This window comes from Bactrocera neohumeralis, unplaced genomic scaffold, assembly GCF_024586455.1.
Source record: "Bactrocera neohumeralis isolate Rockhampton unplaced genomic scaffold, APGP_CSIRO_Bneo_wtdbg2-racon-allhic-juicebox.fasta_v2 ctg2222, whole genome shotgun sequence".
NCBI classification, from domain to species: domain Eukaryota; kingdom Metazoa; phylum Arthropoda; class Insecta; order Diptera; family Tephritidae; genus Bactrocera; species Bactrocera neohumeralis.
In genome coordinates, this window is record NW_026090038.1 from 1 (window position 1) to 12,783 (window position 12,783).

At 39.6% G+C, this 12,783-nt stretch overlaps 2 protein-coding genes across 2 annotated transcripts; both read right to left on the bottom strand.

Annotated features, from left to right (window-relative positions):
• Positions 1-3,032: 3,032 nt before the first annotated feature.
• LOC126766712 (uncharacterized) lies at positions 3,033-4,564 on the bottom strand. Its single transcript, XM_050484439.1, has one exon. It carries the CDS (start codon positions 4,114-4,116, stop codon positions 3,034-3,036), a length of 1,083 nt encoding a protein of 360 aa, XP_050340396.1. The 5' UTR covers positions 4,117-4,564; the 3' UTR covers position 3,033.
• A 1,396-nt stretch (positions 4,565-5,960) lies between these two features.
• On the bottom strand, positions 5,961-11,225 carry LOC126766713 (uncharacterized). The gene is made up of 3 exons (XM_050484441.1): positions 8,402-11,225; positions 7,218-8,264; positions 5,961-6,583 (listed from the first exon to the last, which is right to left on the bottom strand). The coding sequence occupies exons 1-3, from the start codon at positions 11,223-11,225 to the stop codon at positions 5,961-5,963; spliced, it is 4,494 nt and encodes a 1,497-aa protein (XP_050340398.1).
• Positions 11,226-12,783: the final 1,558 nt, after the last annotated feature.

The window sequence follows — 12,783 nt, forward strand, 5'->3', positions numbered from 1 at the left end:
AAGTTATTTAACTTTCTTCATCTTACTGAAGTTGACCTAAAGCCATAACGACAGTGCATTTGGAAAAAAAAATTTTAAAAACCGATTTTCACAATTTTATCGGGTTGCTTCAAATTTTGGTATTAAAACCGATTTTCTTGCATATACGGCACATTTAGAAAATCCATATCGATTTTCTTGCTTCAAATCATTCAAGTTGCTTATCATATTACATATTAAAGTTAAAACGATTTTCTTCATTTTACTAAAGTTGACATAAAGCCATAACGGCAGTGCATTTGGAAACATTCTTACAATTTTACATTTAGGTATAAAACCGATTTTCTTGCATATTCACATTTTAGAAATCCATATCGAATTGCTTCAAATCATTAACCTTACATATTATAGTTAATTAACTTTCTTCATCTTACTAAAGTTGACATACAGCCATAACGGCAGTGCATTTGGAAAAATTCCACAATTTTACATTCAGGTATAAAACCGATTTTCTTGCATATACACATTTAGAAATCCATAAGAAATTGCTTCAATTGATTAACTTTACACCTAAAGTTAATTAACTTCTTTCATCTTACTGAAGTTGACATAAAGCCATAACGGCAGTGCATTGGGAAAAATTACTCAATCTTATATTTAGGTATTAAATCGATTTTCTTGCATATACACATTTAGAAATCCATATCGAATTGCTTGAAACCATTAGCTTCGCATATTAAAGTTATTTAACTTTCTTCATCTTACTGAAGTTGACCTAAAGCCATAACGACAGTGTATGTGGAAAAATTCCACAATCTCATATTTAGGTATTAGATCGATTTTCTTGCATATACACATTTAGAAATCCATATCAAGTTGCTTCAAATCATTAACTTTACATATTAAAGTTAATTAACTTTCTTCATCTTACTAAAGTTGACATAAAGCCATAACGGCAGTGCATTTGGAAAAATTCCACAATTTTACATTTAGGTATAAAACCGATTTTCTTGTATATACACATTTAGAAATCCACATCGAATTGTTTCAAATCATTAGCTTGACTTATTAAAGTGAACTAAACTTTACCATCTAACTCAAGCTAACATAAAGCCATAACGGCAGTGTATGTGGAAAAATTCCACAATCTCATATTTAGGTATTAGATCGATTTTCTTGCATATACACATTTAGAAATCCATATCAAGTTGCTTCAAATCATTAACTTTACATATTAAAGTTAATTAACTTCTTTCATCTTACTAAAGTTGACATAAAGCCATAACGGCAGTGCATTTGGAAAAATTACACACTTTTACATTTAGGTATAAAACCGATTTTCTTGTATATACACATTTAGAAATCCACATCGAATTGTTTCAAATCATTAACTTTAAATATTAAAGTTAATTAACTTTCTTCATCTTACTAAAGTTGACATAAAGTCTTAACGGCAGTGCATTTGGAAAAACTTCACAATTTTACATTTAGGTATAAAACCGATTTTCTTGCATATACACATTTAGAAATCCATAAGAAATTGCTTCAATTGATTAACTTTACATATTAAAGTTAATTAACTTTCTTCATCTTACTAAAGTTGACATAAAGCCATAACGGCAGTGCATTGGGAAAAATTACTCAATCTTATATTTAGGTATTAAATCGATTTTCTTGTATATACACATTTAGAAATCCATATCGAATTGCTTGAAACCATTAGCTTCGCATATTAAAGTTATTTAACTCTCCTCATCTTACTGAAGTTGACCTAAAGCCATAACGACAGTGCATTTAGAAAAATTACACAATCTTATTAATCTTATATTGAGGTAAAAAACCGATTTTCTTGTATATATATATTTTGAAATCCATATCGGGTTTCTTCAAATCACTGACTTCACATGTAAAAGTTAATTAACTTTCTTCATATTACTGGAGTTGGCATAAAGCCATAAGGTCAGTGCATTTGGAAAAATTCCACAATCTTACATTTAGGTATAAACCGATTTTCTTGTATATACACATTTAGAAATCCAGAACAAGTTGCTTCAAATCATTAACTTTACTTATTAAAGTTAATTAACTTTCTTCATATTACTAAACTTGGCATAAAGCCATAACGACAGTGCATTTAGAAAAATTACACAATCTTATTAATCTTATATTGAGGTAAAAATCCTATTTTCTTGTATATATATATTTTGAAATCCATATCGGGTTTCTTCAAATCACTGACTTCACATGTAAAAGTTAATTAACTTTCTTCATATTACTGGAGTTGGCATAAAGCCATAAGGTCAGTGCATTTGGAAAAATTCCACAATCTTACATTTAGGTATAAAACCGATTTTCTTGCATATACACATTTAGAAATCCTTATCGAGTTTTTTCAAATCATTAACTTCACATGTTAAAGTTAATTAACTTTCTTCATTTTACTGGAGTTGACATAAAGACGATGCGTCGATGGTTGAGAATATGAAATATGAAAAAAAAAAAAGGAAATATATATGAGTAAAAGAAAACACCAAGGTTTGTGTTTAATATAATATGTGGATACACAACCAAATTTGGTTCTTTATTGAATTTTTAATGCTTACGAATTACCTCGCTTGTGTAGTGGTGATGCTGGTTATGGTGGCCGGTGGATGATGTCCTTGTTCGCTCCGATCGCTAAGTAAAAGTGAAAGTGCGCGACTCGCAGGCTCGCTTGCTACGCGGGAGTTTTCAACGAAACCATTGCCAGTTGAGTGAAAGTTATTAACCGTTGAGTGAAAACTATTAACGGCTAACTGGCAATGGTTTGTTATATACTCACTAGGGGTGGTAAAAAGAAATTAGGCGCTGGCCTAAACATACCGGCCCCCTTGCGGTGAGCAACAAAAAAAATTACGTGTCCATCGACCACCATAACGATGTACAAATTTATAACACAATCTTAGTAGATAAATAGAATGTAGAAAATATATTATAAATTCATTTATTTATTATTATAATTATATATTTTTTTTTTTAAATAAGAATCCAAAAAAACAAAACGATAGCCATAACTTAGTACCGGGCCGTACCCGAAAGCACCCAGCCGAAAATGGAGCCCTGAGCGAGAAGCTGCCCAAACGTTTGTGGCATGACCTGTTGGGTCATGATGCGGGAGTATACATCCGCGCCGAGCACCAAGCGTATCGGCGACGACTTGTAGAAGTTTGGATCCGCCAGTTTGATGTGGGTGTATGGGGCTGCTAGGTCGGAGTCCAGCGTGGTGGTCGGGCTGATACGCATATAGTTGTGCATTACCCTTACATGCGTCGATATGCGGGTATTCGTCCCATGTCTGCCTCGCAGTACTAAAAGGCAGCCGCGTTGACCACCGATATCAGTCTGCACTAGTTGCAGTTCCCTTAAAAGGTCGCGTGCAATTAGCGACGTAGGGGCGCATGCGTCTATGAGAGCCCGGACTAAATGTAGGCGTCCTCTTGCCTCGATCTTTACCACCGCCGTCGGTAAAATGGCTGTCGTTGGCAGCAAAGAAGGAGCCGTTAGCCCGGCTCTAAAGGAGCTAGCCCGGTGAAGCTGGAGAGACCTGGTCTCCAGTCTGGCCGGGTTGTGCGCTTGGCGACGGTGCAGACGGCGTTTGAGCGAACGACGTTCGTGTCGCAGAAGGGGGCGGAAAGTCCGGGTTTCCGTTTCCCCTCGCTGTGATGGGCGGAAAGGCCGTGTTTCCGCTCCGGTTTCAAATCGTTCTCCCTCCTCCGGTTCTGGCCTAGTCTCCGTTCCAGGGTCTGACGCATAGATGGAGAGAGCATCATCGGAACTCATTTGTTCGCTCCATGAAGTGTTTTGAGGGACTGCGGGGCGGCGACGGGTATTCTCCCCGATGTGCAGCATTGTGTGGTGCTTCTCGTGGCAGCGCCGGCACCGTGCGTCGCTGGAGCAATTCGCTGTCCTGTGGTTGACCGCAAGGCAGTTGACACAGTATTTGCCTATGAGTGCCTCCCGTAGGCGCTCTTCCGGTGTCTTGGCCCGGAAGGACGAGCAGAGCCGCAATGGATGCTTTCCCTTGCACAGCGTGCAAGAAAGTGGGTAGCGGTTTGGGTGTAAGGCCGCAGTCTTTTTTAAGGCATTGTAGCGAGTCATCTTCCTGAAATTAGTCTGTTGAAGATTTTTTTTTTGTTTGTTTGCCTGTCATTTAAGACTGATTGGGTGGCGAGAATAAGTGCATAAATTAATTTATCGTGTGAACGCTATTATAAATTGCATAGTGTGGAGGTGGCCTTATGTGGTGTGAAATGCATTACACTAGCATAGTGTGGAGGTGGCCTTATGTGGTGTGAAATGCATTGCATTACCATAGAGTTGCAAATAATAATAATTAAATAAAAAAAAACATTTTGCCTTTAGCATCAAATTTATGTTATCGTTATTGTTTCATTTGCTAGCAAAACATATTTTTCAAATATGGTATTTGCAATAAAAATTGAATTTAAAATTCATAAGCATGAGTTATGCCTCATAGTTTGAAAAACGGTTTTAGATTCACTGTTGTAAAATTTTAAGGCAGTGCATTAAAAACTGACGGATGGCATCACCGTATGTCATGAATGACATTTCATATTGTGGTTATGTGCGCAACAGGAGCACATGTGCGAATTTTGGCAGCAGAAAGGGTAAGTATGTGAACATTATTAAATTTGCATATTTATTAAAATATTTTCTTTTTCTTTCAGAAGTTTTGGGAAAGCCGTCATGTATTTATGTAAGCATCCACAGGAGACAAAGCCAAATCGCGAACGTGCTGGCCGTCTATTATCAGAATGGGCACGACCAATTTTCAATTTGAGTTGCAATGTTAAAGGAAGTACGACAAGAGCGCGATTTAGCACAAATGCCACGTCAGCAGAAATCGCCAGAACCGCAGCCAACAACATCCTCGAACACGAAGAAGGGTTTAAACTCTGCCTTTGCAAATTCTGAAGAACAGCCACTACGTCCAGGCGATCCTGGTTGCGTGGACCGTGCACGTGTACCCCTGATGTCAAATAAGGGCTACGTCGTATGACCGAAATCAACTGTCGAAGGAGAAATTTTCTCGTCTACGAAGCGTGAACCAAATCGTTTCGAAAATAATATAAAAAAGTTTTTGGACGCTAAACGAAGGAAATGCTGAAGGTAAGCCCTTTCGTAATACAATGAAATGTATCTGTGTAATGTTGCTAAGTTGTAATGTAACTCGTCGTATGTAATACTTAAGGTCACTAACTAATGTACTCTATTATTAACGTAAATAAATTTCCATGTTTAATGTAAGTTATTCTATTCTACCATAAAATGAAAAATGTATTCCGATTTGTTCTGTGTTGTTTGACATGCATAATAAAAGTGTTATTGTAATACTACAAGTAACACATACGCTGCGTAGAACTATGTACTTCCATTATTGAGAAAAATCTGAAATTTTCTTCAAAAATCGCGGATATTTAAGCATATACTTATTTGAAAGTAAATTGCGATCTAAAGTAGATGTATTTCTCAATGCTGAAATTCTCGTTACATGGTAGTTAAGAGACTATATTTAATTACAATATAGTAATTACAAAACGGAAAAAAAGTAACGAAACGAAAAACCAAAATTAAGTTATTTAAAGTAAAATAGAGTCGTATGAATCGTTCATTCTATCAATTAAAAGATTTAGCAATAATATTATTAAAATAAAAAAAATACGTGCAAGGGAATGCAGACGATATATTTCAAAATTACAATTAAAGGCAATAAAAAAAGTAGTAAAACTTTAAAATTTTTTCCTCAAAATAAAATCTGTTTATTTTAATAAATACATGCACAATTAATTAGAATAACGTAAATTTGCTTTAAAAAATGCCAACTTCGACTAGTGGTCTAGGGTTTTTTTCTTTTCTCTTTTCGAAGATTTTCTGTCAGGTGGAATTTGCAATATTTATATGGTAGTAAGTGTATCGGAAAGCTAGGCTTCCGATGTGGCTGGGGAACGGTTGTGTTGAGTAGGGTGTGCATCCTCGTTTTCCTCCTCGTAGGGTGGTAGTAAGACCAATTTGGCAAGCGGTCTTGTAACTTGGCCTTTTTCAGTAATAATGTCAACTACTCGCACTCGGGTATCAGCACCTGGGTGTATATTGACAATCCTACCCAATCTCCACTCGTTCGGTGACAAATTGTCTTCTTTGATGACGACAAGGTCACCTGTCTTTAAATTTGTTTTGGAATGTTTCCACTTAATACGCTTCTGCATTTCATTCAGGTATTCGGTTTTCCACCTTTTGCAGAAGGATTGATGTAAGGCCTTAAGTTTTTGCCATCTATTTACGATAGAGGCACTGCTTTCATTTATATCCGGTTCTGGTGGGGCCATCAGATGTCCGCCGACCAAAAAATGTCCTGGAGTAAGTGGCTCCAAATCAGTAGGTTCGTTTGAGGCTGGGCTTAATGGTCGCGAATTAAGGCAAGACTCAATTCGGCATAAGAGTGTGTTGAACTCTTCAAGAGTATATTTTTGCCCAGACGCAATCTTGCGGAAATGACTCTTAAAGCTTTTCACACCTGCTTCCCAAAGTCCGCCCATATGAGGAGCTGCAGCAGGTATGAAATGCCATGTAAGAGCTTGGTGGCTATACTTTGAGATAGCATTGTTGCGAGCATCGGCTATGAAGGCTTTAAGTTCGGACCTTAGGGATCTTGATGCTCCAACGAAGTTTGTACCATTGTCCGAATAAATATTCTTAGGGCAACCTCTTCTAGAAACGAATCTAGAGAGAGCTGCTAAAAATGACTGTGCTGATAAATCGGTAGTGGCCTCCAGGTGGATGGCCCTTGTTGTAAAGCAGACAAACAGACAGACATACCCTTTGGATACACGGCATCCTCTTCCACGGTAGCTTTTTATTTCGAACGGACCCGCGAAATCTACCCCCGTATTCGTAAAAGCGCGTGAAAATGTGGATCGTTCGGACGGAAGTGCACCCATAAGTTGCGTCTGAGCGCGTTTTTTTGAAGATCGTGCACGTCTTGCAGTTATGGATGATGGATCGGATCAAGTTTTTCACCCTTGGAATCCAATACTGTGCCCGCGTTAGCCGTAACATCAGCTGATTTTCTCCATGCAAAGAGACTTGATGGATAAACTGGATTGTTAGACGAGACAATACGCAGTTGTATGGAAGGATGATTGGATGGCGCTCATTGTATGACAAGTCGAGAGACGCACCGAGACGGCCACCAGTTCTCAACACTTCATCTTTATCGAGGAATGGATTAAGAGCGAGGATTTCACTTTTTGCATCGATGGGCTTACCGGATTTCAAACAACCATACTCCTGACCATATTTCTGCTTCTGCGTATTTATTATCAAACGTCTTGTCGTTGCTTTAATTTCTTCGGAAGAAATTAAGCAAGACTTTTGTTGAAAAGAAGCCTTTGTGTTCGGATGAGTTCTTTGAGAGAATCTCATAACGTATGATAACACTCTCAAAGCTCTCGGCAAACTCGAAAAACGGTCAAGGATGTCGTTAGAATCCCCCTGTATTGTTGTACAAGCATGTACACGTACCTGTTTTTCCTCTATTGTCGTCTCGTAGTCATTTTGTCGTAATGGCCATTTGGATTGATCTTCTTGCAGCCAAGAAGGTCCCTGCCACCACAAGGTGTTTTCCACCAAATCCTGTGCCATAAGTCCCCGACTGGCTAAGTCTGCAGGGTTAGATCCTGAATCGACATGATTCCAATTTGCGTTGCCAACCTTTTCTATAATCTTTGTCACTCGATGGGATACAAACGTTGACCATGAACATGGTGGCTTGCGAATCCATGCGAGAACGATGGTCGAATCCGTCCATAGTTTAAGTTTAAGATGAGTCAGCTCCAGGTTGTTGACGACAGATTCAACTGTTTCGGCCAGTAATACGGCGCCGCACAGTTCCAGACGCGGTAAAGAGATAGTTTTGACAGGCGCTACTCTGGTTTTTGCCAATAGTAGGCTGACGAAAACTTCGTTGCTTGTCCTTACGCGCAGGTAGACCGTTGCTGCGTATGCTTTCTCTGATGCATCGCAGAAACCATGAATGGACACATCGTCCGTCGGCGAGAAGTGGACCCATCGTGGAATTTTAATGTTGTTTATATACCTGTGGTTATCCATGAATGTGTGCCAACGATCCAATGTGGTAGGAGATACAAACTCGTCCCATTGTGTTCCTTCCAACCAAATATGTTGCATTATCATTTTGGCTGTGACGATAATCGGTGCTAGCCATCCTAATGGGTCAAAAGTTTGGCGATATCTGAGAGAATAGCTCTCTTTGTATATGATTCTGGGCTGAGTATTGGTTTTGTTTTAAAATAAAAGAAGTCCGTACGTGCATTCCATCTTATCCCAAGAGCCTTGACATCACTTGTGTCTTCGAAGTCTAAAAACTCTTTGTTTAGCAAGTGGTCCTTTGGAAGGCCTTGTAAAATTCTTCCACAGTTGGCTGTCCATTTTCTTAATGGGAAACCTGCCGACTCCAATGCTGTTTTTATCTCATTTCTAGCTTTAATTGCAGCCTCTACAGAGTGTCCACCTGCTAAGACATCATCAACATACATGCACTTCCTGAGTATGTTTGAGGCTACTGGTAGTGAGCTTTCAACGTCGTCAGCTAATTGGAGTAACGTCCTTATTGCCAGATAAGGAGCGCAGTTGATTCCGAACGTTACCGTCTTCAATTCAAAAAGATTTGTTTGTTCGGTCGGATGGTTGCGGAAAACGATTCGCTGGTACTTCGTTTGATCAGCTTTCAATAGGATTTGGCGATACATTTTCTCAATATCGCTATTGAAAACATATTTAAATAAACGCCATCGCAGAATTAATATGGTCAAATCTGCCTGAAGAACTGGACCGGGGAGAAGGATGTCATTCAGCGAAGTGCCGTTTGAAGAGGCTTGCGATGCATTGAACACCACACGCACCTTTGTCGATGTGCTCTCTTCCTTTTTTACGGCGTGGTGAGGCAGGTAATAGTTGTTACTAGAGTCGGCCGTTTGATTGGTATGTATCTTTGCCATATGACCCAGCTCAACATATTCGTTTAACACTCTGTTGTATTCTTTTTGCAGGTTCTCGTCTCTGGACAAACGAGCTTCATTGCGATAAAACTGGGAGTACGCAATCTTTAAGGAACTACCTAGACTAATGTTGACCGGATAGTCTTTCCTGAATGGTAGCGATACAACGTATTTCCCGTCTTCATTTCGCTTCGTTGTCTCTTTATAGAGCTCTTCACAGTACCTGTCCTCCTCGCTTAATTTCTTTTCCTTGGAGATCTCTTCCAATTCCCAGAACGAAGCTAACTGCTTTTCCAGCGATATTTCGTTATAATAAGAGACGCAAGTGTTGGTTGGCTTAATTGTATTAGCACGCCCTGTGACTATCCAACCGAACACTGTCTCTTGCGCAAGAAGTGATCCCAGCACGTTCTTGCGTATGCCATCCAGCATAATCTGGGGATAGACGTCACCACCGAGTATGACGTCCACGGGTTCATTGACGAAGAACCTCTTATCCGCCAACGTGAGATCTGGGAAAGCCTGCCGAGTTAGTGCGCTAATATGGCAAGTCGGCAAGTTTCCCGTTAATTTCGGCAGAACCATCATGTTCGTTGTGATCGATATAAGTGGGTCTATTGGTGACCGCAACTCGACACAACATGATTCCTTCACTTGCGCAGATACGGTGTTGTTGATGCCTGACACCTGGGCATTTATCTTCCGCACTGGCAAGTTGATTCTGCGCTTCAGCCTTTCTGTGATGAAAGAGCACTCTGACCCGGAGTCGATGAGTGCTCTTGCGGCATAAGTAACGCCGCTGTAATTTATGCTTATTTGTGCCGTTCCTAACAAGACACCTTTGTCGCTGTTAGCGAAGCACGACTGTACTTGAGTCGTTGGCTTGCCTTTCGACTTGTTGAAGTTGCGTCTCTGCTGCGCTTGCCTGGACGTAGACGGAATCTCGTCCGATGGCGTAGATGAGCCTCTTTGGCTGCTAGGCTGCACTGTCCTCAAATGTAGGAGTGTGTGATGCCTCGCGTGGCACGTGCTGCAGTTGAATGCACTGGTGCATTGCGACACTAAATGCCCAAAGCCGAGGCAATTGATGCAGCGATTGTTGCGCTTAGCGAACTTGATCCTGTCCGCCGGTGCCATGTTAAGAAACATGGGGCAAGATCTTAATTTGTGATCTGCGCTTTTGCACATCAGACATGTTGATTTCTCAACGCTTACTTGGAAGGCGCCGAGTCTGTTCTGATGGCTATTGTTGTTGTATTTATTCTGTGTGGGTGCACTGACAGGCTTTACAGAATTGGACGATTTCTTGGCACGTTCTATTGCCTCTAAATCACGGTATCTATCCGTGAGGAAGTTGTCCAATTCCTCCCACTTCGATGTCTTTGTTTTGTTCTTTACAGACTGTTCCCACAGGGCTAATGTTGCTTGTGGCAGTCTCTTGGAACATATGCGGATTATGATTGGGTCCCAGTTCCCAATGTCCACTTTATTGGCTGTCAGGCAGGAGATGCAGCTGTTGATTTCCCGCTGTAGCCATTTTATCGAACTGGAACACTCTTTGTCGATTGACGGTAAGTCGAGCAGTATGTCGACTTGGGTTTCGACGAGAATTCGCTCATTCTCGTACATGTCCGTCAAACCCTTCCATGCCATCGCAAAACCATCGTTGGTAAGAGGGCATTTAGACACAATAACCTTCGCCTCCCCTTGTGTCTTTTTGTTGAGGTGGTACAATTTCTCAACTGGTGAAAGGCGCTTGCTCTTGATGTATACGGCCGTGAACATATCCCGGAATGTTGGCCATGAAAGGTAGTCCCCTTTGAAAACATCCGTATCGCAAGGCGGAAGGGAGTGGTTATTGTCTACCTCAGCAGATTTTTCTGTGTCTTTGGGGGTTGAGAGGATCTCAGACATATCCTTCATTGCCCCCATGCAACGTATGTAGCATTGACCACCTAGTTTGAATTTTTTTTTAATAAGGGCATAGTCCTTTGAGGACATGTCACCTTTGCTGTTGAGGTCGTCGTGGGCAGCTTTCGCTTTGCACCACATCTCTCTCAACTCGTCTTGTTGCATCACAAGAGCGTTTTTCGAGATGTCCTTTGATGCGGCACTGAATTCAGACTCGTATTCGACAACGTAGTCCACTAGGCGCATGAAAGCTTCCATGTTTTGTCGATATAAGTTACAAGGAAAAATTGAAAATAAAATATAAATTTAAAAGAATGGAGCGATACTCAAGACTGAGCAGGTTGAAAATAATTCCCCACGATTGAGAATTTTTTATTTGCAGCACACCACTGCCAACCAAACGAGAAAATAGAAAAGTTTTTGACTGTTGTAGCCGATATCGCAATATATCTGGCTCGTCAATAATACTTGATTTATTGAATATATGTGAGTTGCAGCACACCACTGCCAACCAAAAACGAGAATATATGTGTAATCGTACGTAAGTATGTATATATATGCAACACTTTATATGGCTCGCCACCCAAGATACGCCAACGAAAATCAGTTTGTGAAAAAGAAGTGTTCGAAAGTGAAAAAAAGTGCAGTGTCTCAGTGAAAAAAGAAACAAAAACAGGAATTTAGTGAACAAATTGAGAAAAAAAAATCAAAAATCAATGCCGTAAGTGATATATGAAAAAATATTACCGCACAAAATCGAAAAATTGAGAAAAATCAAAAATTAGTGCCGTAAGTGATATGTATGTATGTGAAAAAGTCTTACCGCACAAAATCGAAAAATTAAGAAAAAATCAAAATTAGTGCCGTAAGTGATATATGAAAAAAAAAAAAAAATATATGAGAAAAGTATTACCGCACAAAATCCGGTAAACGTAACCGTGCACTTACGGATTATTTTGTTTTTGCAATTATTTCACTAAAACACTAAAAAACACTAGTCACTTTGTCACTTTTCTTATGTAAAAGATTTATAATTGTCACCAATATTAAAAATGCGATTAAAAAACAACTGTGTTTCTTTTTTTTTTTTTTTTTAAACGATTTATATCAAGGTGCTATGAACAACCAATCACGTACCTTGGATTTGCCTGAGTTGATGTGAGATTGTGCAACAAGAATCCCGGTGTGCAGTGCCAAAAATCGCTTGGAGAATATGGTTGTTAAAATCCGTTGGTGTGCAACGCCTCGTTTGTGTTTGTGCAACAAGAATCGGTGTTAACTTGCCGTTGGTGTGCAGTGCCAAAAATCGCTCGCTTGAAAAATATGGTTGTTATAATCCGGCTCGAAGGACCAATGAATATTCTCGAACGCTCGACGAGTCACTCGCGGACGATGCGTCGATGGTTGAGAATATGAAATAAAAAAAAAGGAAATATATATGAGTAAAAGAAAACACCAAGGTTTGTGTTTAATATAATATGTGGATACACAACCAAATTTGGTTCTTTATTGAATTTTTAATGCTTACGAATTACCTCGCTTGTGTAGTGGTGATGCTGGTTATGGTGGCCGGTGGATGATGTCCTTGTTCGCTCCGATCGCTAAGTAAAAGTGAAAGTGCGCGACTCGCAGGCTCGCTTGCTACGCGGGAGTTTTCAACGAAACCATTGCCAGTTGAGTGAAAGTTATTAACCGTTGAGTGAAAACTATTAACGGCTAACTGGCAATGGTTTGTTATATACTCACTAGGGGTGGTAAAAAGAAATTACATATTTGAAAATCTATATCGAATTGCTTCAAATCTTTAACTTTACAT

Bases quoted from the DNA above. Each gene is read 5' to 3' on its own strand.
- LOC126766712 (XM_050484439.1), bottom strand. From the start codon at position 4,116: ATGACTCGCTACAATGCCTTAAAAAAGACTGCGGCCTTACACCCAAAC.
- LOC126766713 (XM_050484441.1), bottom strand. From the start codon at position 11,225: ATGGAAGCTTTCATGCGCCTAGTGGACTACGTTGTCGAATACGAGTCT. The intron at 8,265-8,401 runs GTGATGTCAAGG...TTGACCCATTAG, and splicing joins TTTAGACTTCGAAGACACAA to GATGGCTAGCACCGATTATC. The intron at 6,584-7,217 runs GTGCGTCTCTCG...TACCTGCTGCAG, and splicing joins GAGAACTGGTGGCCGTCTCG to CTCCTCATATGGGCGGACTT.